At 41.1% G+C, this 27325-nt stretch overlaps 1 protein-coding gene across 2 annotated transcripts in view; it reads left to right on the top strand.

Annotated features, from left to right (window-relative positions):
- The window catches only part of KAT14 (lysine acetyltransferase 14), a 54293-nt gene that overhangs the window by 2653 nt on the left and 24315 nt on the right, over positions 1-27325 (top strand). For both annotated transcript variants that reach the window (XM_010591515.3, XM_064275751.1), the window contains 4 exons: positions 13338-13459; positions 19345-19526; positions 21337-21753; positions 21888-22456. In XM_010591515.3, coding sequence (XP_010589817.2) covers positions 13338-13459; positions 19345-19526; positions 21337-21753; positions 21888-22456 — 1290 coding nt within the window. The remainder of the gene's footprint in view (positions 1-13337; positions 13460-19344; positions 19527-21336; positions 21754-21887; positions 22457-27325) is intronic.

Here is a 27325-nt window from a genome sequence, read left to right as displayed (position 1 = left end):
CGAACTGTGAGAAAATAAACTTCCGTTCTCTAGGGCTGCCCGTTTGTGGTATTCCTGTTATGGCAGCTCTAGTTAACTCAGAAAGAGAATAATTTTTATTTCACAAGAAGACTTGGATACTGAGTATGTGGGTAAAGGAGCTCTTGGTAAAGTACTTGCTGCTAACTTTGTGAACTGGGCTTGAGATTCTTGAAAATCTCTCAAAATTACATTTGTATGTAATGCCAGGCTCTGATTTTAATTGATAATAGGTTTATGTTTTTATGGCAGCCATTTTTAGAACAATAAAAGCATTTCTGAAAATGTTAAGATTAGCCAGATTGGAAATATATTTGGAAGAAGTAATGCGGCAGATTGCAAGAACCGACATAACCTGGCTTTTCTGCATTTCAACTCAGATATTTGAGTATTTTTTGTTTGATGAATACCTATATCTACTCTTAATAGTCTCCGATTCTAGCACCCTAATCCGAGCCAGCTATACCCTAAATGATAGCTTTTTACATATTCCTGGATTATATTAATTTTTTAGGTTTTTTTATATTGATATGTACACTAACAAGGCATCACTGTGTATATATACACACAAACACTCCTTAAGTACAAGAAACAGTGAATGATACATTACTCAGTTTTATTTATATGTATATTTTTTTCCTAAATTTTATTTATTTTGGTGTTGTTGAATATACACAACAGAGCATACACCAGTTCAGAAGTTTTCTACATGTACAATTTAGTGACATTGATTACCTTTTTCAGTTGTACAACCATTCTCACCCTCCTTTTCTGAGTTGTTCTTCATTAGCATAAACTGAGTGTACTCCAAGGTTCCTGTTTCATCTTTCAATTTGTTATTGTCAGTTTGATCCCATATAAACAATAACCAAAAAAACCAAACCCAGTGCTGTCGAGTCGATTCCGACTCATAGCGACCTATAGATAGTTCTTAAAAAAAACATAATGCTCAAGGCAGGCCTTTTTTGCTAGTTAAGCTGAACTATTGTTTGATTTTAAGAAGACTTCAGGGGATATTTTTCGTTTAAGGTTTAAAGAACATTTCAGGTCAATAGTTTCAGAGGTTTACCCACCCTCCATAGCTCCAGAAAGTCTAGAGTCCATGAGAATGAAATTCTGTATTTTCCCTCTTTTGATCAGGATAATTTTATGGAGTCTTTGATCAAAATGTTCAGTAATGTTAGCCAGGCACTGTCCAGTTCTGGTCTCACGGCAAAGAGGCAGTTGTTCATGGAGGCAATTATCCACACATTCCGTATCCTCCTCCTATTCCTGACTCTTCTTACACTGTTGCTCCGGTGAATAGAGACCTTGTGCCTTGGATGGTTGCTTGCAAGCTTATTTCACTGCACAACAAACTAGGAGGTAGAATGGAAGCACTAAACATGTTATTAGACCAATTAAAATCTTCTTGACACTATGGTCATAAACAGTATGCCAGCCACTTTTTATACCTTTGGAACTCAGAGGTAACGTGCTGTTCTGGTTGTAATGCATGTAATGTCAAAGTGGGTCCTTTCTGACATGTGTGAAGCTCAGCAGACCAGAGTTGGTGCCTCGTTGTATGGGTTTAGCATTCTATTAGATGATGCTTCCTGGATGTGTTAGTTTTGTAAGCTTTTGCTTATTCTTCCTTTATTTCTGTAAGATAAGGCTTGCAAGCATAATTATGGCTTTCTTATGTGATAGGGAGCCCTGATAGGTTTGTTTTGGTGTCTGTGTCGTATTTGGAAAATCAGAGGTTCCACACGTAACCTAATGTAAAGGCGCCAGAAATAAATTATTTGCTTAGTACTCAGTGACAGACTGTCATGCCAAGATCAGAGGTGCCAGAATGCTGCTCACCTCATTGGTGGATTGTATTAACAGTTGATATTTTCGAAGTCCATATTACCAACCAAAAAGTTTAAGCACACTCAATTAGTAAGGATGTATTCCAATGAAAGGTTTTTCACTGGCAAGTCCTATGAAAACATGACCCTAAACTTCCCAAACAAGGAACCAAATTCCATGAGGTGTTTGGTTGTACACAGGCAGCCTCGATTGCTACTCCTTTCTTTTTGTCATTGTTGTAAATATAGCTATCACACAACTTGTGCTAATTCAGCTTTTTGTAAGTGTACAACTATTGACAGCAGTTAGCAATAATCGGCTTTTCAACCTTACCCTTAATCACATGCAATTTTTCCATCACTGTTAACCCCCTTTTCCCCCTCCCCCCCGCTCCTGGTAACCAGTAATAAACTATGGTGTATACGTTTGCCTTTTCTTGTCTTTTTATGTAAGTGAGGTCATACAATATTTGTCCTATCGTGATTGGCCTACTTCGCTTAGCACGATGTCTTCAGGATCCGTCCATACTGTAGTATGTCCCAAGACTTCATTTCTGCTACTGGCTGAGTAGTATTCCATTGTATGTATGTACCACATTTTGTTCATTCATTCTTCTGTTGATGGGCATGTAGGTTGTTTTCACCTTTTGACTATCTTAAATAGTGTTGAAGTGAACACTGGTATATAAGTCTCTTCCTGAGTCTCTGCTTTCAAGTCTTTTGGATATATACCTAGGAGTGGAATTGCTGCGTCATATGGTAGGTCTGTACCATTTTGTATTCCCACCAGCAATAGATAAGTATTCCAATTTCCCCACATCCTTGACAACATGTGTTATTTTCTGTTTTTAAATCTTAGCCATCCTAATGGAAATGAAATGGTATCTCATTGTGGCTTTGATTTGCATCTCTCTCATAGCTAATGACACTGAGCATCTTTTCCTGTGTTTGGTGGCCATTTGAATGTCTTCTTTGGTGAAATGTCTGTTCAAGTCCTTTGCCCATTTTGTGATTGGGTTATTTGTCTTTTTGTTGTTATGTTGTTGAAATTTTATATATATTTTGGTTATTAGATTCTTTTGTCAGATATACAATTTCTAAAGATACTCTCTCGGTTGCTTGTCTTTTCACTTTTTTTTTGGTAAAGTCTTTTTTTTTTTATTGTACTTTAGGTGAAGTTTTACAGAGCAAATTAATTTCTCATTAAATAATTAATACATGTATTGTTTCATAACATTGCCAACCCAATGACGTGTCATCACTCTCTACTTCTTGACCTTGGGTTCCCTATTACCAGCTTTCCTGTCCCCTCCTGCCTTCTCGTCCTTGCCCCATGGTTGGTGTGGCCATTTTGTTTTGTGGGCCTGTCTAATCTTTGGCTGAAAGGTGAACTTCAGGAGTGACTTCAGTACTGAGTTAAAACAATGTCCGGAGGCCGTAATCTCGGGGTTTCTCCAGTCTCTGTCAGACCAGTAAGCCTGGTTTTTTTTTTGCGAGTTAGAATTTTGTTCTACATTTTTCTCCAGCTCCGTCCAGGACCCTCTATTCTGATCCCTGTCACAATAGTTGGTGGTGGTAGCTGGGCACCATCTAGTTGTGCTAGACTCAGTCTGGTGGAGGCTGTGGTAGTTGTGGTCCATCAGTCCTTTGGACTAATCTTTCACTTGTGTCTTTGGTTTTCTTCATTCTCTCTTGCCGCTCAGAAGCTTTTAAGACTCCAGGCACTATTCACCAAAGAAGGGTGTAGAACATTTTATTATAAACTATGTTACGCCAGTTGAGCTAGATGTCCACTGTTGGTAAAGTCTTTGGATGAAAAAAAGGTTTTTAAAATTTTTATGAGGTCCCATTTATTTATTTTGTCTTCTGCTGTTTTTGCTTTTGTTATTATATAATCCATTGTTGAAAGCTGTGCCTTACAGCTTTGCCCCTGCTTGTTGTTCTAAGAAATTTATGATTTTAGTGTATACATTTAGGTCCTTAGTCCATTTTGAATTTGCTTTTGTGTGTGGTATGAGGCGTGGATCCTGTTTCAATTTTCTGCATGAGAAAATTCAATTTTTCCAGCATCATTTATTGAAGATACTCTTGTTTCCACTACTGAATGGATTTAGCACTCTTGTTAAAAATCAGTTGACCATAGATGTGTGGGTTTATTTCTGGACTGTCAATTCTATTTCATTGGTCTGTGTGTGTCTATTGCTATGCTAGTGCTGGGTTGTTTTGATTATGATAGCTGTATAGTATGTTTTGAAATCAGGAAATGTGAGTCCACCTACTTTGTTCTTCTCTTTCAACATTGCTTTAGCTATTTGGGGCCTCTTGCCATTCCATATAAAGTTGAGGATTAGTTTGTTTCTGTAAAGAGGCTGTAGGAATTTTGTTTATGATTGCTTTGAATCTATAGATCACTTTGGATAGTATTGACATCTTAATATTAAGTCTTCCAGTCTATAAACATGAAACATCTTTTCGTTTATTTAAATCTTCTTTAATTTCTTTCAGCAGTGTTTCTTAGTTTTCATTGTATAAGTCCTTCACGTCCCTGGTTAGATTTATCCCTAGGTATTTCATACCCTTAGATGCTGCCATAAATAGAATTATTTCCCTAATTTCCCATTCAGACTTCTCATTGCTGGTGTATAGAAACCCAGCTGATTTTTGTTTGTTGAACTTGTACCCTGCAACTTTGCTAAATTCCTCTATTAGCTCTAGAAGTTGTCTTGTGGACTCTTTGTTGTTAGGTGCTGTTGAGTCGGTTCCAACTCATATAAACCCTGTGTGCAGCAGAACAAAACACTGCCTGATCCTGTGCAATCCTCAAGATCGTTGTTATGCTTGAGCCCATTGTTGCAGCCACTGTGTCAGTCCATCTCATTGAGGGTCTTCCTCTTTTTCACTGACCCTCCACTTTACCAAGCATGATGTCCTTCTCCAGGGACTGGTCCCTCCTGATAACATGACCAAAGTATGTAAGACGAACTCTTGTCATCCTCACTTCAAGGAGCATTCTGGCTGTACTTCTCCCAGGACAGATTCATTGGTTATTTTGGCAGTCCGTGGTGTATTCAGTATTCTTCGCCAGCACTACAGTTCAAAGGTGTCAATTCTCCTTTGGTCTTCCTTATTCATTGTCCAGCTTTCACATGCATATGAGGTGATTGAAAACACCGTGGCTTGGGTCAGGGGCACCTTAGTCCTCAAAATGACATCTTTGCTTTTTAACACTTTAAATTGTCTTTTGCAACAGATTTGCTCAGTGCAGTGTGTCGTTTGATTTCTTGACTGCTGCTTCCATGAGTGTTGATTGTGGATCCAAGTAAAATTACATTCTTGACAACGTCAGTCTTTTCTTCATTTATCGTGATGTTGCTTAGTGGTCCAATTGTGAGGATTTTTGTTTTCTTTATGTTGAGGTGTAATCCATACTGAAGGCTGTAGTCTTTGATCTTCATCAGTAAGTGCTTCAAGTCCTCTTCACTTTCAGCGAGCAAGGTTGTGTCATGTGCATAATGCAGGTAGTTAATGAGTCTTCCTCCAATCCTAGTGCCCTTTTCTTTTTCATATACCCCAGCTTCTCAGATTTTGTGCTCAGCATACAGATTAAATAAATATGGTGAACAGTTACAACCCTGATGCACACGTTTCCTGACTTTAAATCATGCAGTAGCCCTCTGATGGTTAATATTGTAATTCTCAGTGTTTATATGTGATCCTCCATGATGGAATCTGCTGTGACTAGTGAATCAGTTGAAAGGGAGTTTCCTTGGGGGTGTGGCCTGCATCTAAACATAAGCGGACATTCTGGCTTTTTGCTCACTCTGAATACTGCGACTGCCTCCTGTTTGTCTGACCTCTAGCTCTTGGGAATTGAGCTATCAGCTTATCTGCAGATCTTGGGATTTGTCAATCTTCATAGCCTGAGAGTGGGAGCCCTGCTCTCCGACTTGCCAATCTTGGGTTCACCAGCTCCTGCAGCTACGTGAATCCAGAGAAGCCGCTATCCTGATCCACGAACTTGGGACGTTTCAGCCTCTATAATCATGCAAGCTATTTCCTTGATATAAATCTCTCTGTACATATATTTATATGCTTTACTGGTTTTGCTTCTCTAGAGAGCCCAGCCTAAAACAATCCCCTTGTTCTGTTCGAGCGACTTCCTCTTGATCTATGTTCAGGTTCCTTGTGAGCACAGGTAAGTGTTCTGGAACACTTATGTATAGGATTTTCTCTATATAGGATTATATAGTTGGCAAGTAGAAATAATTTGTCTCCTTTTTTTCAATCTGGATACCTTTTATTTCCTTTTGTCTTATTGCTCTGGCTAGAACTTCTAATACAATATTGAATAGAAGTGAGAGTGGGCACACTTGTCTTATTCCCAATTTCAAGGGGAAAGCTCTCAGTCTGTATTAAATATAATGTTGGTTATTGGCTTTTCATATATGCCCTGAATCATACTGAGGAGTTTCCCTTCTATTCCTATCTTTTTGATGGTTTTCATCAAGAAAGGGTGTTGGATTTTATCATATGCTTTTTCTGCATCCATAGAGATGATCAAGTGGTTCTTTTCCTTTGTTCTATTGATGTCATGTATTATGTTGATTGGTTTTCTAATATTGAACCATCCCTGCATTCCTGGAATAAATCCCACTTGGTCATGGTGTATGACTCTTAATGTGCTGTTGGATTCTGTTTACTAGTATTTTGTTGAGGATTTTTGCATCTATGCTCATAAATATTGGCTTGTAGTTTTGTTGTGCTCTTTCTCTGGTTTGGGTATCTGGATTCTGTTTGCCTCATAGAATGAATTAGGGAGTATTCCTTCCTTCCTTAACTTTTGGAAGAGCTTAAACAGTATTGGTGTCAATTCTTCTCTAAATGTTTGGTAGAATTCCCCAGTGAAGCCATCTGATACAGGACATTTTCTTTATTGGGAGGTTTTTTATCACTGATTTGATCTCTTCACTTTTTCTCAGTCTGTTGAAATTTTCCGTTTCCTCTTGAGTCAATTTGGGTAGGGCGTGTCCTTCTAAGAATTTGTCCATTTCACCTAGGTTATCCAGTGTGTTGCCATATAGTTGTTTGTAGTATTTTGTAATAATTCTCTTTATTTCTGTCAGGTCAGTTGTAACGTCCCCTCTTTCATTTTTTGTTGGTTATTTGCATCTTTACTCTTCTTTGTCAGTCTAGCAAAAGCCTTGTCAATTTTTTAAATCTTTTCAAAGAACCAACTTCTGGTTTTCTTGATTCTCTCTGTTGTTTTGTTGTTTTTGACTTTATTTATTTCTGCTCTGATCTTTGTGATTTACTCTCTTCTGGTAGGTTTAGGCTTAGTGTACTCTTCTTTTTCTAGTTTCATGGGTTGTTGAGTTAGGCTGTTAATTTGAGATCTTTTGTCTTTTTTTTTTATTATGTAGGCATTTATTGCTATAAGTTTCCCTCTGAGGCTTTTGCTGCAGCCCATGAGTTTTGGTATGTTGTACTTTCATTTTCGTTTGACTGTAAGAAGTTTGTGATTTCTCTTTTGATTTCTCCCTTGACCCATTGGTAGTTTAATAGTGTGTTGGTTAATTTCCATATGTTTGTGTGTTTTCCAGGTTTTCTTCTTTTATTGATTTGTAGCTCCACTCTGGAGCCCTGGTGGCACAGTGGTTAGGAGCTACAGCTGCGAACCAAAAGGTCAGCAGTTCGAATCCACCGGTCATTCCTTGGAAACCCTACGGGGCCGTTCTATTTTGTCCTGTAGGATTGCTATTAGTCGGCATTGACTAGATGGCAATGGGTGTGGTTTGGTTTAGCATCATTCCGTTGTAGTAAGAGAAAACACTTTGTATGACTTCAGTCTTTTAAATTTATCAAGCCGTCCTTTGTGACCTAGAAGGGGCTCTGTCCTGGAGAACGATGCATGTGCACTGGAGTGGAATGTATATTGTGCTGATTTTGGGTGGGGTGGTCTATACATGTCTGTTAACTCTAGTCGGTTTGTAATTCATTCAGGTCCTCTGTTTCCTTGATGATCTTCTTTCTAGATGTTCTGTCTAGTATTGAAAGTATTCGCTGGTTCTTCCTGCCCTACTTTCTGTGGAAAACTCTTAGGTGGGCAGCGCCTTGAACCTCTTCTTGCCGTTTCCTCTCCCTGTCCATGATAGCTCCTTCTCCTTCTCTGGTTTAATTAGGATTCAGAAATTCCAGACCTCGGTTTTGAACTTTCAGTCTCTCCCAGCCACACCAAAAAACATACTATGATCAATCCATCCACCAAACAGCACCGTAACTCCGGCGAGATATGGTGAACTAATCAACCTGTCCACCTGCAGGCCTAGTCCTCTCCCTTTCCTTCTCTGTTTTACTCCCTTCCCTTCTCTGTTTCTGCAACCATGTTTTCAGACAGAGACCTCACGTCCAGTGAGCCCCTTTTGAGCTGGGTGTTACCCTCTGGTTTTGCCTGAGGCTTCTTTCCCTGCTCTTCGAGGGCTGCTTCTGTCTGAGTTGGCTTTCAGGGAAAGCACAAGCAGACTTTCTTCTGTTTCTGGAGGAGGATGGGCTGGCACTGCATAGAAGAACCTCCAAGAGATCTGTTTTGTTGGCTTCAGAGCCCAGCTGCCCCGTGGTGGTTGGGAGTGGGGGCAGATTCCTCTTAGGTCAGCGTCCTCCTGGCTTTACTGTAGGGGACCTTCTGTAGTAGTTCGTATCGGTCAAGCAGTCAACAGTTACTGGGTAGGGGCGGGATTGTCAGGCTCCGAATGAACCCCAGGGAGTTCTACCTTTTTTGCTATCTGAGCCCGCCCAGTAGTATGTGGACTGTGGGAGTAGCCTCTATCAAGATACCTACTTCCTGACACACGGCAGCCTTAGCAGTCCTCAGTGCAGACTGGAAGGGGATGGATGCATAGAGACCCAGGTTGATCCCCAGGAGGTTTGTCCTGCTGGTTTCAGAGGCTTGAGCTATGGAGTACACAGGGAGGCAGGTAGGGTGCTGACTATGGCGGCTGACTCCACTGCATTGGGCTTCTGTAGCAGTTAGCAACAGCCTGGCAACTAACAATTTCCAGGTGGGGAAGGGGGTGTTATGCTCCGGTTAGCTCCCCACAGTGGTCTTCCTTGTTGCTGTCAGTACCCCCCATGGCTTTGAATGCAGCTTCCACTCATGATGCCTGCTTCCTATGACACAGCACTCCTCAGTGCCAACCGGAAGTGGGGGCAGACTAACCCAAATTGACCCCCAAGGGATGTTTGCCCTGTTAGTTTCAGAGGCTTGACCTATGCGGTGCCCAGAGACTACGACAGCAGATTCCACTGCCAGGGGCCTTCTGTGGCAGTTTGCTGCATGCTTGCAGGTGACAGTGTCCTGTCGGGGAGGGATTGTCATACTCTGAATGGACCCCGGGGGGGGAGGTGGTCTGTCTTGTAGTATGTTGGCTGTAATATGTTGACTGTGGATGTAGCTCCATTTAAGATGCCTGCTTCCTAGTACGTGGCAGCCCTAGTCAGCAGCCCTCAGCACCAACTGGAAGGGGACCAGGCAAACCCACGCTGATGCCCCGGGAGGTCTGTCCTGTTGGTTTCAATAGCCTAAGCGATGGAGTGCACAGGGAGGCAGGTAGGGTGTTGACTGTGAGAGCAGACTCCACTCAGAGGGCCTTCTGTCGCAATTCACAGTAGGCTTGCAGCCGACAGTGTCTGGGTGGGGGAGGTGCCGGCACACTCCAGACACCCAGGAAGGTCTGCCTTGTTGATTTCAGAACGGAAGCCTGGGGTCCTGTCTCTTTGTACAAGCAGGGGGTGTAGTATTCCCAGTAATTGCAGTTGCTTTAGCAGCCTTAGAGTATTGTCTTAATTATTAGTGCTTCATCAGGACACTTCCTAATGAAATCGGTCATCAGTATATTTAGGGAGTCTTTTTCTACTTGTTTGAAAATATAGAAGTACAGCATGAAGAGAAGTTTATATTGAGGATATCAAAAAAACAAACCTATTGCTGTCTCATGAATATTGTAATTGAGATATTTTTCTTAAAATGTACATGGGATACTGTGTCTGGGCAAGGTCAGACTGACATTAATAGGTTATTCTGATGTTTGCATATCCCTGGGTATTAGATTGTTAACTGAAAGGGTGGTTCAAGTCTACCCAGTGTGCCTCAGAAGAAAGGCCTGGCAGTCTACTTCTGAAAAATGTGCTATTGAAAACCGTGTGGAGCACAGTTCTGCTCTGACACATGGGATCACCATGAGTTGGAATCAGCTTGTCAGCAGCTGGATTTTATGTGCACAGGCAGATTTGAATTTCCCCTGCAAGTAGCTTCTCATAAAAGCTGTGAAATGAAAGAACAACTATTTGTAATTTGTTATTTTCAAAAATGTGAATTTTCTTTGGAGGTTCTTTTTAAATGAAAAACTGACTTTTGAGTATATTGTTCAGAATGTAGAATAGCCAAAGCCATTGGCTCAATTTGCATGTTCAATTAGACTAGCCTCCCTTGAAAATTATTTTTTCACTTCCAAAAGACATACGGGTAGTGGATAGTACCATGATATAATGACGTTCACATGGTACCTCAGATCAGACGTAGCTGGTTCTCCGTAAACCACTGACCAGTGTTTCTAGTTGCGTCTGAAACAAAGCCTCATTGAAGACCTGAAAGAGAATCAGCTGTTTTTGAATAGGCTCCATTGACCTCTCCAAATACTTAGCACATTTGGAATCTGGGCTGTTTCTTTTTAAATCTTACACTTGGTATTCGTTGGTTTACCAAAGGAATAAGTAGAGATAGTTCTAATACAAACAGTGATACAGATGGAGGCCTGGACTCCCGACTGAGTGGCCTCTTCTTTTTGTGCCCTCTCTTTCCTGTTGGTGATTTGTGAACCACAGTTTGATATATAAGGGAAACTTTATCAAAAGTTTGGGAAAGATAACCCCCCCAAAAAACCCAAGCTCATTGCCATCAAGTCGATTTTGACTCACGGCAACCCCATGTGTCGCAGAGTAGAACTGTTCCATAGGCTTTCCTTGGCTGTGATCTTTATGGAAAGTCCCTGGGTGGTACATACAGTTATGTGCTTGACTCCTGGCCAAAAGGCTGGCGGTTCAAACTCACCCAGAGGCGCCTTGGAAGACAGTCCTGGCGATCTGCTTCTGAAAGGTTCTGCTCCAGCCAGCGGCTTCTGACTGATGGGATTGTTGTTGTTAGGTGCCGTCCATTTGGTTCCGACTCATAGTGACCCTTTGTACAACAGAAAAAAAACACTGCCTGGTCCTATGCCATCCTCACAATCATTGCTATGTTTGAGCCTATTGTCAGTCCATCTCATAGAGGGCCTTCCTCTTTTTTGCTGACCATCTACCTTACCAGGCATGATGTCCTTCTCCAAGGACTGGTCCCTCCTGATAACATGTCCAAAGTACGTGAGATGAAGTCTTCATCATCCTCACTTCCAAGGAGCATTCTGTATTTCTTCCAAGACAGACTTGTTCATTTTTCTGGCAGTCCATGGGTATATTCAATATTCTTTGCCAACACCATGATTCAGAGGCATCAGTTCTTCTTTGGTCTTCGTTATTCATTGTCCAGCTTTCATGTATGTATGAGATGATTGGAAATACTGTAGCTTGGATTAGGTGCACCTTAGCTTCAAAGTGACATCTTTGCTTTTCAACACTTCAGAGAGGCCTTTGCAGCAGATTTGCCCAATGCAATATGTCGTTTGATTTCTTGAATACTGCTTCCATGGACATTGGCTATGGATTCAGGTAAAATGAAATCCTTGATAACTTCCATCTTTTCTCCGTTTATTATGATATTGGTTATTGGTCCAGTTGTGAGGATTTTTATTTTCTTTATGTTGAGGTGTAATCCATACTGAAGGCTGTGGTCTTTGATCTTCATCAGTAAGTGCTTCAAGTACTCTTCACTTCCAGCAAGCAAGGTTGTGTCATCTGCATAATGCAGGTTAATAGGTCTTCCTCCAATCCTGATGCCCCATTCTTCCTCATATAGTCCAGCTTCTTGGATTATTTGCTCAGCATACAGATTAAATAGGTATGGTGAAAGGGTACAACCCTGTAGCACTCCTTTCCTAACTTTAAGCCACTCAGTATTCCCTTGTTCTGTTTGAACAACTACCTCTATGTACAGGTTCCACGTGAGCACAGTTAAGTGTTCTGGAATTCCCATTCTTCATCCTGTTGTCCATAATTAGTTGTGATCCACACAGTGAAAAATGCCTTTGTGCATAGTAAAATACAGGTAAACATTTTTCTGGTATTCTCTGCTTTCAGCCAAGACCCATCTGACATCTGCAATGATGTCCCTTGTTCCATGTCCTCTTCTGAATCTGGCGTGACTTTCTGGCAGTTCCCTGTTGATGTACTGCTGCAGCCACCTTTGAATGATCTTCAGCAAAATTTTACTTGCGTGTGATATTAATAATATTGTTTGATAATTTCCACATTCTATTGGATCACCTTTCTTTGGAATGGACACAACTATGGAGCTCTTCTACCCTTCATTAAATATTTTGGTAATCACTCCTGCATGTATATTTTTCTAAGCTCTTTAGAGGGCAGAAACCAAAGACTTAGAATTTCAGAGCCGAAGATAATGTTAGAAACCATCTCCTCAGTGAGGCAGCGATTTTGAACTGTAGAAAGCTTTCTTCGATGAAATTGGGTTAGACAAGGGGCAGGGCTCTGCAAGACCTGGCTGTCAGCCCCCCAGGGGCACCAGGACACCCTGAGGTCAGGTTGAAAAGCCCTAGTCTAGGCCCACCTTGCTGTTTTACAGATGAGGAATTCATGGCCCCAAACACTTTGTTTTCCAAAATGTTAATGTAAATAATATTTGCTCGTTGTAAAAAAAAAAAAACTTCAGTAAAACAGAAGAGAGCAAAGAAGGAAGTTAAAAGCACTTGAAATCCCACCATCCAGAAACAACCACTTTAACATTTTTGGTGACTGCCCCGTCAGACATTTCTCTTCACATGTGTACGTACATAGGTATTTAATACACGCAACTTCATGTAAATGGGCAAAACCATACAGGCTGTTCAAAACCATGTTTTAAATCTAATAAGAACGGGCCAGTGGTGAACCCTTTATTTAGCTCTGGATTGTGTGAGGCAGGGAAGCTTAGGAGAGCGGCCCTTCACCAGCTGGTTCAGAGATAACTCTGTTGTTACCAGTCAGTCAGTCAGATGTCAGCCTGCGCCTGTAGCACAGAAGGAACAGTTGCACATAATTAAGTGAATTAGTGGTATTCATCTAATGAAAGGTCTGTCACAGTAAATCGTGCAAAATTGTTAAACTAAATATTTAATGATTTAGTTTAAGTGAAATTCTATACCAAGAATATTCCGGAACGTTGTTCTTCCCTTACCTCCCACTCCCATCACTCCTACTCAGAATATAAAACAACAAATTCTCCCCTTAAAGATGAGCATCCCTAATCACCGTGTTCCCAGCCCTTGTTTTGTTGTGTTTCAGGTTGTCATGTTGGCAATGTACAACTTATCTCTGGAAGGAAGTGGACGCCAAGGTTACTTCAGATGGAAAGAAGATATCTGTGCTTTTATTGAGAAACATTGGACTTTTTTACTAGGGAATAGGTAATGTGATCTTTAAAAACCTTATGCTTGATGGAAGGTGTAAAAAACGAAGTATACGAAATTTGAGACAGCGTAAGGTAGCCACTTTGGAGAATTATTGAATTAACTTGTACCATTTTGAAGAAGTTTTAAATTCCAAAAAATGTTTTTTTTAATTAAATTTTTTAAATGAGAAATCAAAGTAGAACTACTAGCTGAAAGGTTGACACCTCAGAAGACAGGACTGGCAACCTGCTTCTGGAAAGTCACAGCCCCAAAACCCTATGGAGCAGTTCTACCCTGCTCACATGGCATTGCCGTGAGTCAGAATCAACTTCGCGGCAACAAACGACAACTTTGGAAGTAGAGATTATTTTATACTTTTTGGTATTATCCACAGCGCTTAACAAAGTCCAGGCACATCAGTACACGTTTGGTGTATTCGTTGATTGCTTTTCCTAATAGTGCTTTCGTTTTGCCGTTGGACCCTCCTCCGCCACGGCTGCTTCGGTTGGTTCATCAGACTTACGGATACCGAGTGCACAGATACTGAGACCGTACGTTTTAATGGAAGTCCCGTGTGAGTCTAAGAAGATTTTTATTGGTATCAGGGAATAGTGAGTTCGCTACTACATGGGCGAATTTTGTTTGAGATTCTGGTGGTTACTTGTCGTCTGAAGTGCTGTGTGAGATTCCTGGATGTTGCACGGTCTGGTCGGTGTAGATGTGACAAAGGCTCTGTCCGTGTCTGAGCAGGGTGCTCAGGCCTGTCCACATGAGCTCCCCGCAGCCTCTGTTTGCTCCGGGAGTGAGGAGGCACAGCTTTGCTGACGTGACAAGGGCACAGAGAGAGAGGTGGGAAGGAGTGCGGGCGACCTTTGGAAGGCTGGCTGTGAGGAAAACAGAAGAGATGCAGGACATTGTACAAAAGGGCTATTTTAGTTCTCCAGTTATTTAGTGGAGCTAAGAAAGGAATTGACAGCATAACTGGTTCTTTTTCATGAAGAGAAGAAATCTGTTCTTAGTTTAATGATTTAGAACTATTTAGGGAATTTAATATGCTCTATATTTATAAGGGACAATAAGGAAAAAGCTGGTAAAATTAGATCTTAGAATGTTTTCATGATCACTGAGCACTGTTCTGTGTAGGAGGTTATCTTCTGAAAGAACTTGGAGTTAAATTGCTGGCTTTTAAGGGTATTGCCAGATTTTAACAGAGCTGTTCAGTTGCTTCATTTGTTCATTTCTTGGGTGTGTTCTGAGAGGACTCAGCTGAGACTTTTTTTTTTTTTTTTAATACTCCTGAAAGGCATTAATTACTGTCTACCTTTTCGGTACTTTAAACTATTGTTTTTTGGCCACACTGGTGTATCATCTGAATTGTTAATTACTTAATCTTGTTATTTAAATCAAATCATTTTTATTTTTAAGTACATTTATTTTAAAAAGAAACTTCACACCACCATGGTAAGTAGAAAACCCATGTCCTTTGCTGTAAATAGAATGTAACTCTAAAAATAAAGCATTAAAAATAAAATAGTGCTATTAAATTATAGCTGGATCCTACGGCCTGTCAAGGGAAACCTGAGGCCTCTCTCCGGAAGTGTTAGTGAGATGTCAAAACAATAAACTTCCTCTTTGATCTAGCCAGAGGAATGAGAGAGAATTAAAAATCACTCTGTGATTCCTTGTCACTCAGGGTCCTGCCGACAATTATCTTAGTGCTGTCCTTCACTTTGGGATTTCTGCTTTAAGCATCAGTGGTTGATAAACTCACACAGAGCCAGTCCTAGAGCTGAAACAGCCAGGGCGTTTGACAAGCACATGGTCAGTATCTGTGAACGAACGATCCTGCATACATGCTAAAGAAGCAGTCTACAAAGAGCATTTACGTTTAAGTTCAGTGTTTTTCATGGCTGCTAGTACCGGGACGTACTTCAATTTCTTAACAATGGTAACTGTTTCTCATTAGTTAATCTAAGAGAAGAATAAAGTGTATAGTGAAGTTCTGAATTTGAATACGTCTTCTATCAGATGTTCATTGGTTGTTTTTTTTTATGCTTTTAATGTGTTATTAAAGTTTAAATGTGTAAAGGTTTATTTAGTTCTAACCTAAATGACTAAAAGTCCTGGTGGCACAGTGGTTAAGCTGTCAGTTGCTAACTAAAAGGTCAGTGGCTCGAACCCACCAGCCACTCTGAGGGAGAGAGATGTGAATCGGAATTGACTATACGGCAGTAGGTTTTTTTGGTTTAGGTGTTGGGTCCATCATTTCAAAGTGAGAACAAATTTACATAACTTTAAAGGACAAGTACCAGTTGTCTATAAGTCAGATTTTGTAACCTAGGACTTCTGTGTTGTAAGCTTAATTAATTCCCGTTGTGTGAGTGACCATTTAGTCTGCTTTGATAATCCTGACCTTTAATTTCTCCAGAAGGTATATTTTTGATTAGTGAAGACTAGTGTGGATGTTTTTTGTATTACCGTATTTCATGATTTTAAAATGCAGTTGTTCAGATTTTGACATGTCTAAAATCAGGATACATCTTTTACAATTGATGTCATAAGTTTTTTTTTTAGTTGTTCATAAAATAATAGTGTATCTTAAAGTCAGTGGATCTTAGCTTTGGTGATATGTAATAGAACATATTCACATAGCTTTTAAACTTCAAAAAGCCATATGAGACGTTCATAAATACAGTGTTTGTGTATGTTCTGGCAGCAGATGTATTCCATTCTATACAAATAATGTTCTGTTGTATGCCTGTGCCATTTTTTTTTTTTTTTTTGCTTAACTGGTCATTAATCTTATGAACTTTTAGGTTATTTCCAGTTACCTTTCATTTAAATCAGTCTTGAGGTGCATATTCATGTGTATACCTCCTCTTGTGTTTTTGTGATTAGAAGTAGCACTGTGGGGTCAGAGGATACATGTATTTTCAATGCATGTTGTGAAAATAACCTCCGAAAATACACTCCTGCTAAATTTTTTTTTTTTTTTAGCAACATGGTGGTTTTTTAAGTCTTTTCAATCCTTGTCAATTTGGCTAGTTCCAAAGCATTGCTTCTTTTTCTTTTCTTACTTAGTAGCTCCAACCCACCCTACCCCCATTCATCTGTGGGGCAAAACGTTTCTCTCCTGGGCCATTTGTCCCCTCTTCCTAAAAGACACAGGAAGGGGAGTGATTCTTATTTCTGGTCTCAGGACGCTTTTACGCTCCTAAACATTATTGAGGACACCCAAAGAGCTGCTGTTTATGTTGGTTATAACCAGAAAAAAAAACCAAACCCAGCGCCGTTGAATTGATTCTGACTCATAGTGACCCTATAGGACAGAGTAGAACTGCCCCATTGAGTTTCCAGGGAGTGCCTGGTAGATTCGAACTGCTGACCGTTGGTTAGCACCCATAGCACTTAACTACTACGCCACCAGGGTTGCTATTGATATTCATCATTTTAGACATTAAAACAAAAAAATTTAAAAGTGTCATATAATTTGTTTCAAAATAACAGTAGTAAACCCGTTTCATGTTAATATAATATTTTTAATAAAAAACCATATCATCCAAAACAAAAAAATTAGCAAGAAAAATGGCAGTGTTTCCTGTTTTAACAAATCTCTTGATGTCTGGTTGATAGAAGACAGTTGGATTCTTATATATGCTTTAGCATCCAGTCAGTTGATCATCAAACATCACATGCGTGTTGTTGTCGTTAGGTGTCATTGAGTCAGTTCTGACTCATAGCGACCCTGTGTACAACAGAATGAAACTCTGCCCAGTCCTGCACCATTCTTACAGTCATTGCTATGTTTGAGCCCACTGTTGCAGCCACTGTGTCAGTCCATCTGGTTGAGGATCTTCTTTTTCACCGACCCTCTGCTTTACCAGTGTGATGCTCTTCTCCAGGGACTGGTCCCTCCTGATAACACGCCCAAAGTACATGAGACAGAGTCTCGCCATCCTTGCTCCTAAGGAGCAATCTGGTTGTACTTCTTCCAAGACAGATTTGTTCATTCTTTGGGCAGTCCATGGTATATTCAAAGTCTTTGCCGACACCACAATTCCAAGGCATCAGTTCTTCTTCAGGCTTCCCTATTCATTGTCCAGCTTTGCATGCATATGAGGCCATTGCAAACACCATGGCTTGGGTCAGGCGCCCCTTAGCCTTCAAAGTGACGTAGCCCCTGGAAAACTCCGCTGCTGCGTACTTGTGAGAGAGTGAAAGTGGAAAGGACACATCTTAAGTATTGTTATGAAAATAGTTTTGACCTCACAGATCCGTGAAAAGGAGTTGGTTCCCAGCGGTCCCTGGACCAAACTGTTAGCTTTGCTGGTGTAGGAGATCTGAGGATGTGTATTTCAGCTGTATTAGAGACATGGTGCTTCTCTTCTTTTTTTGATGTTTCTCAGAGCCCTGATGGGCAAATTAGAGAAAACTGTTCCTGAGCAGAATGATCTTCAGGTGATAGGTGGGTCAGGTGATGGGTGGGGTGGGAAGACAAGTGCAATGGCCTCTGCCTTGGTCCTATCCTCTGGGCGAGAGGAGAGGGCCTTGGAGAGGTTGGAGACAGGTGGGGATGGGGGAGGTGGGCTGGGGCCAGAATGGTGGGGGTGGGAGCTAAGGTCTTGTTCTAGTCTCGGATAGTACTTAGACTACTAAAGTTTTTTGGTTTTTCCGTTTTTTTAGTGTGTCCTTGTTCCTAAAAATGCTTTTTCTCTTGCCTCCCTAGCAGTTTCCAACTGCTAGACTGCCTTCTTGTGAAAGACTGTTTTTTAGGATTTATGGTAATTGATTTATGCTTTCAAGATGGAAATATAACAGTTGCCTTTTTAAAAATTGGCACATAAGTGTGAATAGTTGACGTTTTACATATTTTGTTGTATACAGTCTTGTGTATTTTGAAAAGCTCATTTTTTTATTTTTTACTTTTCTTCCCTTTTAGCCAATCTTGGTTATTCCCCCAAGGTTCAGCTTTGTGCAGTGTAGCACGTAGCGTTATTACCTCCCCAGTAGGTAAAGGCAAACAGGAGCTAGACCCAGAGGTACGTTCGACTCCTTAGGCAAAGTGAACCGTTTCCCAGGGCTAATGATGCACCCACATTACAGAATGCCCAGTCTTGGAATTATGCTGCTTCGTTTTATTTATTGAGAGTTGTCCCTAATATACTTAGCAAAACAACTCAGGTTCATTGAAATTAGCCTGTAGAACTCCATAATCAGGATGATTGTAAGGAGAAGAGTGTATGTGCCTTGACTGGATTATCTCAGAGTAAGTTCTGTTATCCTGGTTTTGCAGATGAAGAAGGTGAAACAGCTAGAACACCGTCTGGTGGTGGAGCCGGGACTTGAAGCTGGGCAGGCAGACTCCAGAGTCTCTCCCTGGACTCTTAACGTTCAATTCCTTGAAAAATGAGAGGTTCCGTAGCGTATCACAGGGTAGGAATCATAGAGAGTATTGTTGTTCTGTTAGGTGATGTCAGTTTCAACTCATAGTGACCCCGTGTACAATAGAAGGAAACACTGCCCAGTCCTGCGCCATCCTCACCGTTGTTGCCATGTTGGAGCCCATTGTTGGAGCCACTGTGTCAATCCATCTCATTGAGGGTCTTCCTCTCCTTTGCTGACTCCCTGCCTTACTAAGCATAGAGGGTATAGGAAAAAAAAAAAAAAAAAGCCCACTGCCGTCGAGTCAGTTCCAACTCATAGCAACCCTGTAGGACAGAGTAGAACTGCCCTATAGAGTTTCCAAGGAGTGCCTGGTGGATTCAAACTGCAGACCTTTTGGTTAGCAGCCGTAGCTCTTTACCACTATGCCACCAGGGCTTCCAGAGGGTATAGAGAGGACATGTTTTCTGTATGATGGAGTTGAGAAGCCAATAATTTTAAACTCTCATTTTCTTCAGGAAAAAGACTTCAACCTGGTGGAGCACAGTAGCGGGTTGCCTCAGTGTGGGAAGTCCCATGTACTTCCGTTCAGGTGCGCAGGAATTTGGAGAACCAGGATGGTGGAAACTTGTCCACAACAAGCCCCCCACAATGAAACCCGAAGCAGAGAAGCTGTCTGCCTCTACTCTGAAAGTAAAAGGTACTGATAGAAGAGGTGCCGGCTAGACCAAAGCCCAGCCCATAAAGCTTAGGAGACAGTCCTCCTTTTCCCAGGCATAGCTCACTGGTATCTCTGGAGCCACTCTGCTTGATGACTTCATTGTGGCACATTTTTTGTATGCTGTAAGTAAACCTTGTTTTAAAAAAAAATTATCATTTCCTAATGAAGTTATCAGGAGCTCTGGTGGTGCAGTGGTTAAAGCACTTAGCTGCTTACCAAAAAGTCAGCAGTTTGAACCCGGCAGCCGCTCTGTGGGAGAAAGATGTGCAGTCTGCTTCTGTAAAGGCTTACAGCCTGGAAACCTTAGGGGACGGTTCTGCCCGTACCTATAGGGTCGCTATGAATTGGAACCGACTCGACGGCTGTGGGTTTTGGGGTTTTGATAAGGTTATCAGTTTTATAAATATCCTTTGGTATCTGAAAGATTCTCTATTATCAATCTCATTTTGTTTTTAAACTTTTTATTATGGAGAATTTTAAACATAACAAAAGTGGACAGAATAACATAGTCGATTCCCGGGAACTTCTCACCCACTTCCATGGTGATCTCCTGGTGGTAGCACTTTATCTAGACCCCTGGGTACTTTCTCCCAGCCCTCCACCCACCCCACCCCCAGGTTATTCAGAAGTAAATCCCCAGACTTCAACATTTCATTCTTAAGCGTTTCAGTGTTTCGGTGCTGTAAGGACTCTTTCTTTTTTTGTAACCCAACCATAATGCCATTTTCACCCTTTAAAGAAATTTACAATAGTTCCTTACTATTAATTTCTTTTTTCTAAAGAGTTTTTTTGTTACAGGCTTTTAAATTTTTTTAAATATAATTGGGAAAAAAAATCAAAGCATATTGGAGGGTATAAAGTCTGAAAGCTCCTCATCCCCCGGCCCCTGCCTGCGGTTTCCCTCCCCAGAATAACCATCAGTCTCTCCTGCTACGGCTTTGTAGAAGTCACATCTGCATGTTTAAGCAGACGCATTTTCTTTTCAAGAACCTAAATGGAATTATACTGTGAAACTCCATTTTCCCCCCCCTTATCAGTATACCTTGGACATCTTTCCAGAACACCACATGTAGGTCTGCCTTATTTTATTGTGTTTAATTGAATGACTGTACAATAATTTATTAAACCATTCCTCTACTGATGGACATTTTGGTTGTTTCTACCTTTTTTTTTTTTGGTTGTTGTCTTAAACAATGTTACAGTTATACAAATTTGTATACATGTGCAAATATGTTTGTGATAAATTCCTAGAAATAGAATACCTGTATCAAAGGGCATATTCATTCAAAACTTTAATCTTTATTACCAAATGCCCCTCCCAAAATTTTTTATTAAGATTTATGTCTTACTAACCAGCCCTCGGAACCCCTGGTGGCGTAGTGGTTAAGAATTCGGCTGCTAACCAAAAGGTCAGCAGTTCAAATCCACCAGCTGCTCCTTGGAAACTATGGGGCGGTTCTACTCTGTCCTTTAGGGTCACTATGAGTCAGAATCCACTCGATGGCACTGGGTTTATTTGGTTTTAACAATGCGTGCAAATGCCTCTTGCTAAGCATTATCAGATTTCTAAGGTTTACTCTTCCAGTAGACAAAAAATAGTACTTAATTGTTTAAATTTGCATGGTAACTGCCTTGTTCTCGTTAAGAGTTATTTAAGTCTTTTGGTTTAGGGCATTCATTGACCATTTTCTCTATGTAGAATATAGAGTTCCAGGTTCATAGTAATAAATTAGCAAAAGAGAAGTTGAATAGTTATTTAAGAATTTAAATATTTATTCTTTTTTGCTAGCCTCAAAACCAACTTTAGATCCCATCATTACTGTCGAGGGACTTAGGAAACGGGTAAGTCGGAATCCTGTGGAATCTGCCATGGAATTAAAAGAGAAAAGGTCTCGTACTCAGGAAGCAAAAGACATTAGAAGAGCCCAGAAGGAGGCAGCGGGCTTCCTTGACAGAAGCACTTCTTCTACCCCTGTCAAGTTCATCAGCCGAGGCCGCAGACCAGATGTGATTCTGGAAAAAGGAGAAGTGATTGACTTCTCCTCCTTGAGCTCCTCTGATCGCACTCCCCTGACAAGCCCGTCTCCTTCTCCTTCTCTGGATTTCTCTGCCCCTGGAACACCCGCCTCTCATTCAGCCACTCCTAGCTTGCTGTCAGAGGCAGATCTCATTCCAGATGTGATGCCCCCACAAGCCCTGTTTCATGGTGAGATTTACCTCTCGAGGTACATGTTTTATGTATGGGCCGTATGGGAACGTGGGAGTTTTCCTCTGTGGGTCTGCGGGCTCTGCATTCCTTCTTTCCAATGTCTTGATCATACTGTGTTGTGCTCTGTGCAGATGATGATGAGATGGAAGGTGATGGAGTCATAGACCCAGGAATGGAGTATGTCCCACCCCCTGCCGGGTCAGCAGCTTCTGGGACAGTGGTCGGGGGCAGAAAGAAGGTCAGAGCACCTGAACAGATAAAGCAGGAGGTAGAGAGTGAGGAGGAAAAACCTGACAGGATGGACATTGACAGCGAAGATACGGATTCCAACACATCTTTGCAAACAAGGACTCGAGAAAAGAGGAAGCCTCAACTGGAGAAGGACACGAGACCCAAAGGTCCCAAGTATACACCTGTGAGCATCTATGAGGAAAAGCTGCTTCTGAAGAGGCTGGAAGCTTGTCCCAGTGCTGTTGCTATGACACCAGAAGCTCGGAGACTGAAGCGGAAATTGCTCGTCAGACAAGCAAAAAGAGATAGGGGATTACCGCTTTTTGACTTGGACCAGGTTGTTAATGCCGCTCTTCTGTTAGTTGACGGGATTTATGGAGCCAAAGAAGGAGGTGTCTCTAGGCTCCCAGCTGGCCATGCCACGTACAGAACAACCTGCCAGGACTTCAGAATCCTTGACCGATACCAGGTAAATGCTAGCACGTGCCCAGAGCTAGGGTGTAGGGGTGGAGGTGGGGCAGGCAGCACTGGGGAGCAGAGAGCGGTGATGCTGTGACTTAAAATCCGGAGTGATTTTGGGAGAGAGAAGAAAAGAGCAAGAAAGAAAAATGCAAAGCATTACTGGGATTTTTTTTTTTTTTTTTTTAATTGTTCGTTATGAACACCCCTTAATGCATCTGGGGTTTTTCCCCTCTTGGACATTAAAGACTTCACTGAGGACGTTGAAGAGAGTCCCTGAGGGTAGCTGTACATGGTTCGTGCCCTAACTTGGTCAGCAGGTTTGTTGAGAATGTACATTATAATAGACACTGTGCTGAGGAGAGTCTGCAGATGGGGAAACATCTCAAGTAGGGGAAGAGGGATCTTAGCATTCAGTGAAAGGCACCCGCACCTGGGATTTCTCTGAGCTGCCCCACTCAGACACCCGCTGTTCCACCCTTAGTGACCCAGCCTCCAGACTTCTGCTGGAGGAGGGCAGTCACCTGGCGGCGTGGCAGTGAGGGATCTGACTCCTTCTCACACTGACTTTCACCTGGTGCTCATTTTACTGCCCCACTTAGCCCCGGCTCTGGAGGAATCTGGGGCTGCCACCTGGGCTTTAGGGGGAAGGTTCGGCAGCATAAATTGGGTTGCTTCTTACCTTTCCCAATGCCACCTTGGGATTTTGGCTTTAAATCAGTTAGCATTTGTCCATCTGCCTCCCAGGTTGGCTGTTGTTTCTTCTCCTGGTCTTTCTGTTCTTATATTTCTTGCATGCTTGTCTTTTTGTTTGTTTTAGATTAAGTCTTTCAGTAGCTTTAGTGAGGTTTGGGGGAAGGGATAATGTTGGATACTTGTCTAATTCTCCGTCTTAACCTGGAATTTTCGAATTGTTTTAATGTGGCTACAGAGGAGAGGAGCTGTAAGTGCACGTACTGTTCGTAGCCTTCAGCTGTAAATTGCCCTGTAGATACTGCTTTAGCGCTGACTTACGACTCTTGAAATGATGAGATTTTACTGTCGGTCAGTACTTAGCATTTTGTAATTTTTCTCATTATTTCCTCTTTAACCCAAGAGTTATTTAGTGCTATTTTTTAGTTTCGAAACCTGGAAATTTTAAAGTAACCTTTTAAGAATTAACTTTATTTCTAATCGAAGTATATTGTGGTCAGAGGAAATAGTCTATATAATGTTGATTCTTTTCTATAGAAAAAGTTATATTTATTTTTATCTGTCAGTTTCTTGATACTATCACGTAGTCTTCCTCTCAAACAAAAAATACCTTAGAACGCTCTCATCCTTTTTTCTTTTGTGTTACTTATTTCGATAACAGTAAACCTCAGTAAAATGTGTGTTGACTCTTACTTCCCAGTGTTTCTTCCTGGATTAATTTCTTGCTAGAGGACATTGTCTAACAGTTCTTTAAAATATGGTAGTTTTGTTGTTGTTAAATTTGAAAACTATTATGTTTAAAAATATCTTCACTTCACGCTTGGATTAAAATGCCAGTATAGCTGGATACAAAATTGTAATTTGGTTTTCTTCAGCATTTGTAATTATTACTCCATTATTGTCTGGCATATAGTGTCACTCCTGAGAGCCCCATGTCACTCCTGTTGTTTCTCTGTAGATGGCCTTTTTTATTGTTCCATCTCCTGAGAACTTTTACAGATTCCTCTGCTTTTGATCTTTGATTAATATAAGTACCTTTAAGTGGTGTTTTTTTATTCTCATTTATCTTGTTTGACAACTCTGGACTCTTATTCAGAGGTATCATGTGCTTTGTTAGTCTGGGAAATTCCTCATCGTGTCTTTTTTTAAATAATATTTTGTGTTGTCAGTGGAAGTTTACACAGCAAATTGGGTTCCCATTTAACAGTTTCTGTTCAAATTGTTCACTGACATTAGTTACATTTTTTATACTGTGTCAGCATTCTCATTAATTGTGTTCTGGTTATTTCCTTTCCAGTACTCTAGTTTCCCTGGCCCCTATCTTCTCATCTTTGCTTTAGAGTAAATGTTGACCTTTTGGTCTCATGTAGATGGTTTTTTAATGGAGCACCGTACTCACAGGTAATATCCTTTATTTTGTGTGCCAGTCTGTTACTCCACTGGAAGGTAACCTCGGGATGGCTTCGGTTCAAGGTTTACAGAGTATCTCAGGGCGATAGTCTCAGGGAGTCCTCTAGTCTCAACTTATCCAGTAAGTCTGGACTTTTTAAGAATTTGAGTTCTGCTCTGTGTTTTTCTCCTCTTCGGGTCTATCTGTGATGGCCCTGATCAGAACGGTCAGGATACCATCTAGTTCTTCTGGTCTCAGGATAGGTGAGGCTGTGGCTTATGTAGGCTATTAGCCCAGTAGACTAGTTTCTTTCCAAGACTTTTGTTTCCTTCTTTTCCTTTTGCTCCTGATGAATAGAGACCAAGAGTTGTATCTAGATGGCTCTTTGAAAGCTTTGAAGACCGCTGATGCTATTCACCTCGCTAGAATGCAGAATATGAACTTTGTGAACTATTTTATGCCAGTCGACTGAGTTGTCCCACGAGATTAAGGCCCTAAGCCTTCAAACCTAGAAAATCAATATTGCAAGTTGTTTGCTTATGTCTGAGAAGTACCCGAAACTGTGTCCTCTATGAATATGTAAGCATGCACATGCATATCTGTACATACATGTACATAATAGATATGTGTATGCATACATATGTATGTGCCTGTACCTCCCTGTACACATACATGCCTGTACACTTACATACATGCCATACACTTGTTTTTTGGTTATTGCTGGTGGTGTTGCCAAATTATATACCATATTTTTTACACAGATAGCGTTTGCTTGTCAGCCATGCCCTCCCCCTACAAGGTATTTTCGTAAGAACCGCTCTGCCAATTCTTTTTTTTTAACGTGTTGCTGTTAAAAAAAATTAGCATAGTGCCCTTGCAGTAAATAACTCGTGGGAAATGGGCACGGCTAGCAAACAAACATAAAAGGTGCACGTTACTTGCGTAAAAATATGGTATGTCATACTTTAGCACAAACATCCTTTATCCTTGTCCACTTCTTTTTTTTTTAATTTTTATTGTGCTTTAAGTGCAAGTTTACAAATCAAGTCAATTTCTCAGAGAAAAACGTACATATACCTTGCTACATACTCCCAGTTGCTCTCCCTGTAATGAGACAGCCTGATCCCTCCATCCACTCTCTTTTCATGTCCATTTCGCCAGCTTCTAACCCCCTCTACCCTCTAATCTCCCCTCCAGGCAGGAGATGCCAACATAGTCTCAGGTATCCACCTGATCCAAGAAGTTCACTCCTTACTAGCATCCCTCTCCAACCCATTGTCCAGTCCAATCCCTGTCTGAAGAGTTGGCTTTGGGAACGGTTCCTGTCCTGGGCCAACAGAAGGTCTGGGAGCCATGACCACCGGGGTCCTTCTAGTCTCAGTCAGACCATTAAGTCTGGTCTTTTTATGAGAATTTGGGGTCTGCATCCCACTGCTCTCCTGCTCCCTCAGGGGGTCTCTGTCATGTTCCCTGTCATGGCACTCATCGGTTGTAGCCGGGGACCATCTAGTTCTTCTGGTCTCAGGCTGATGTAGTCTCTGGTTTATGTGGCCCTTTTTGTCTCTTGGGCTTGTAATTATCTTGTGTCCTTGGTATTCTACATTCTGCTTTGATCCAGGTGGGTTAAGACCAATTGATGCATCTTCGATGGCCGTTAGCTAGTGTTTAAGACCCCAGATGTCACTGTCCAAAGTGGGACGTGGAATGTTTTCTTAATAGATTTTATTATGCCAGTTGACCTAGATGTCCCCTGAAACCATGGTCTCCAAACACCCGCCCCTCTTACGCTGGCCTTCAAAGCATTAAGTTTGTTCATGAAACTTCTTTGCTTTTGGTTTAGTCCAGTTGTGCTGACCTAACATGTATTGTGTGTTGTCTTTCCGGTCACCTATCTGCTATGTAATTAGTGAATACCCCTCTTCCACCTTCCCTCTCTCCCCCCTCGTAACCATCAAAGAATATTTTCTTCTCTGTTTAAACTGTTTCTCCTGTTCTTATAATAGTGCTCTTATACAGTATTTGTCCTCTTACAGCTGACTGATTTCACTCAGCATAATGCTTTCCAGATTCCTCCATGTTATGAAATGTTTTACAGGTTCATCACTGTTCATTATCAATGCATATTATTCCATTGTGTGAATATACCATAATTTATTTATGCATTCATCCGTTGATGGGCACCTTGGTTGCTTCCATCTTTTTGCTGTTGTAAACACAGCTGCAGTGAACATGGGTGTGCATGTATCTGTTTGTGTAGAGGCTCTTATTTCTCCAGGATATATTCCAAGGAGTGGGATTGCTGAATCGTATGGTAGTTCTATTTCTAGCTTTTTAAGGAAGCACCAAATCGATTTCCAAGTGGTTATACCATTTTACATTCCCACGAGCAGTGTATAAGTGTTCTAGTCTCTCCAAAGCCTCTCCAACATTTATTGTTTTGTGTTTTTTGGATTAATGCCAGCCTTGTTGGAGTGAGATGAAATCTCATTGTAGTTTTGATTTGCATTTCTGTATTGGCTAATGATCGTGAGCATTTCCTCATGTATCTGTTAGCTACCTCAATGTCTTCTTTCGTGAAGTGTCTGTTCATATCTTTTACCCATTTTTTAATTGGGTTGTTTGTCTTTTTGTAGTTGAGTTTTTGCACGATCATGTAGATTTTAGAGATCAGGCACTGGCCGGAAGTGTCATACCTAAAAACTTTTTCCCAGTCTGTAGGTAATATTTTTACTCTTTTGGTGAAGGCTTTGGATGCGCATAGGTGTTTGATTTTTAGGACCTCCCAGTTATCTAGTT

The sequence above is a fragment of the Loxodonta africana genome, chromosome 24 (genome assembly GCF_030014295.1).
Source record: "Loxodonta africana isolate mLoxAfr1 chromosome 24, mLoxAfr1.hap2, whole genome shotgun sequence".
NCBI classification, from domain to species: domain Eukaryota; kingdom Metazoa; phylum Chordata; class Mammalia; order Proboscidea; family Elephantidae; genus Loxodonta; species Loxodonta africana.
Note: the sequence above shows the minus strand (reverse complement) of the source record. Positions and strands in the feature narration are given on the sequence as shown.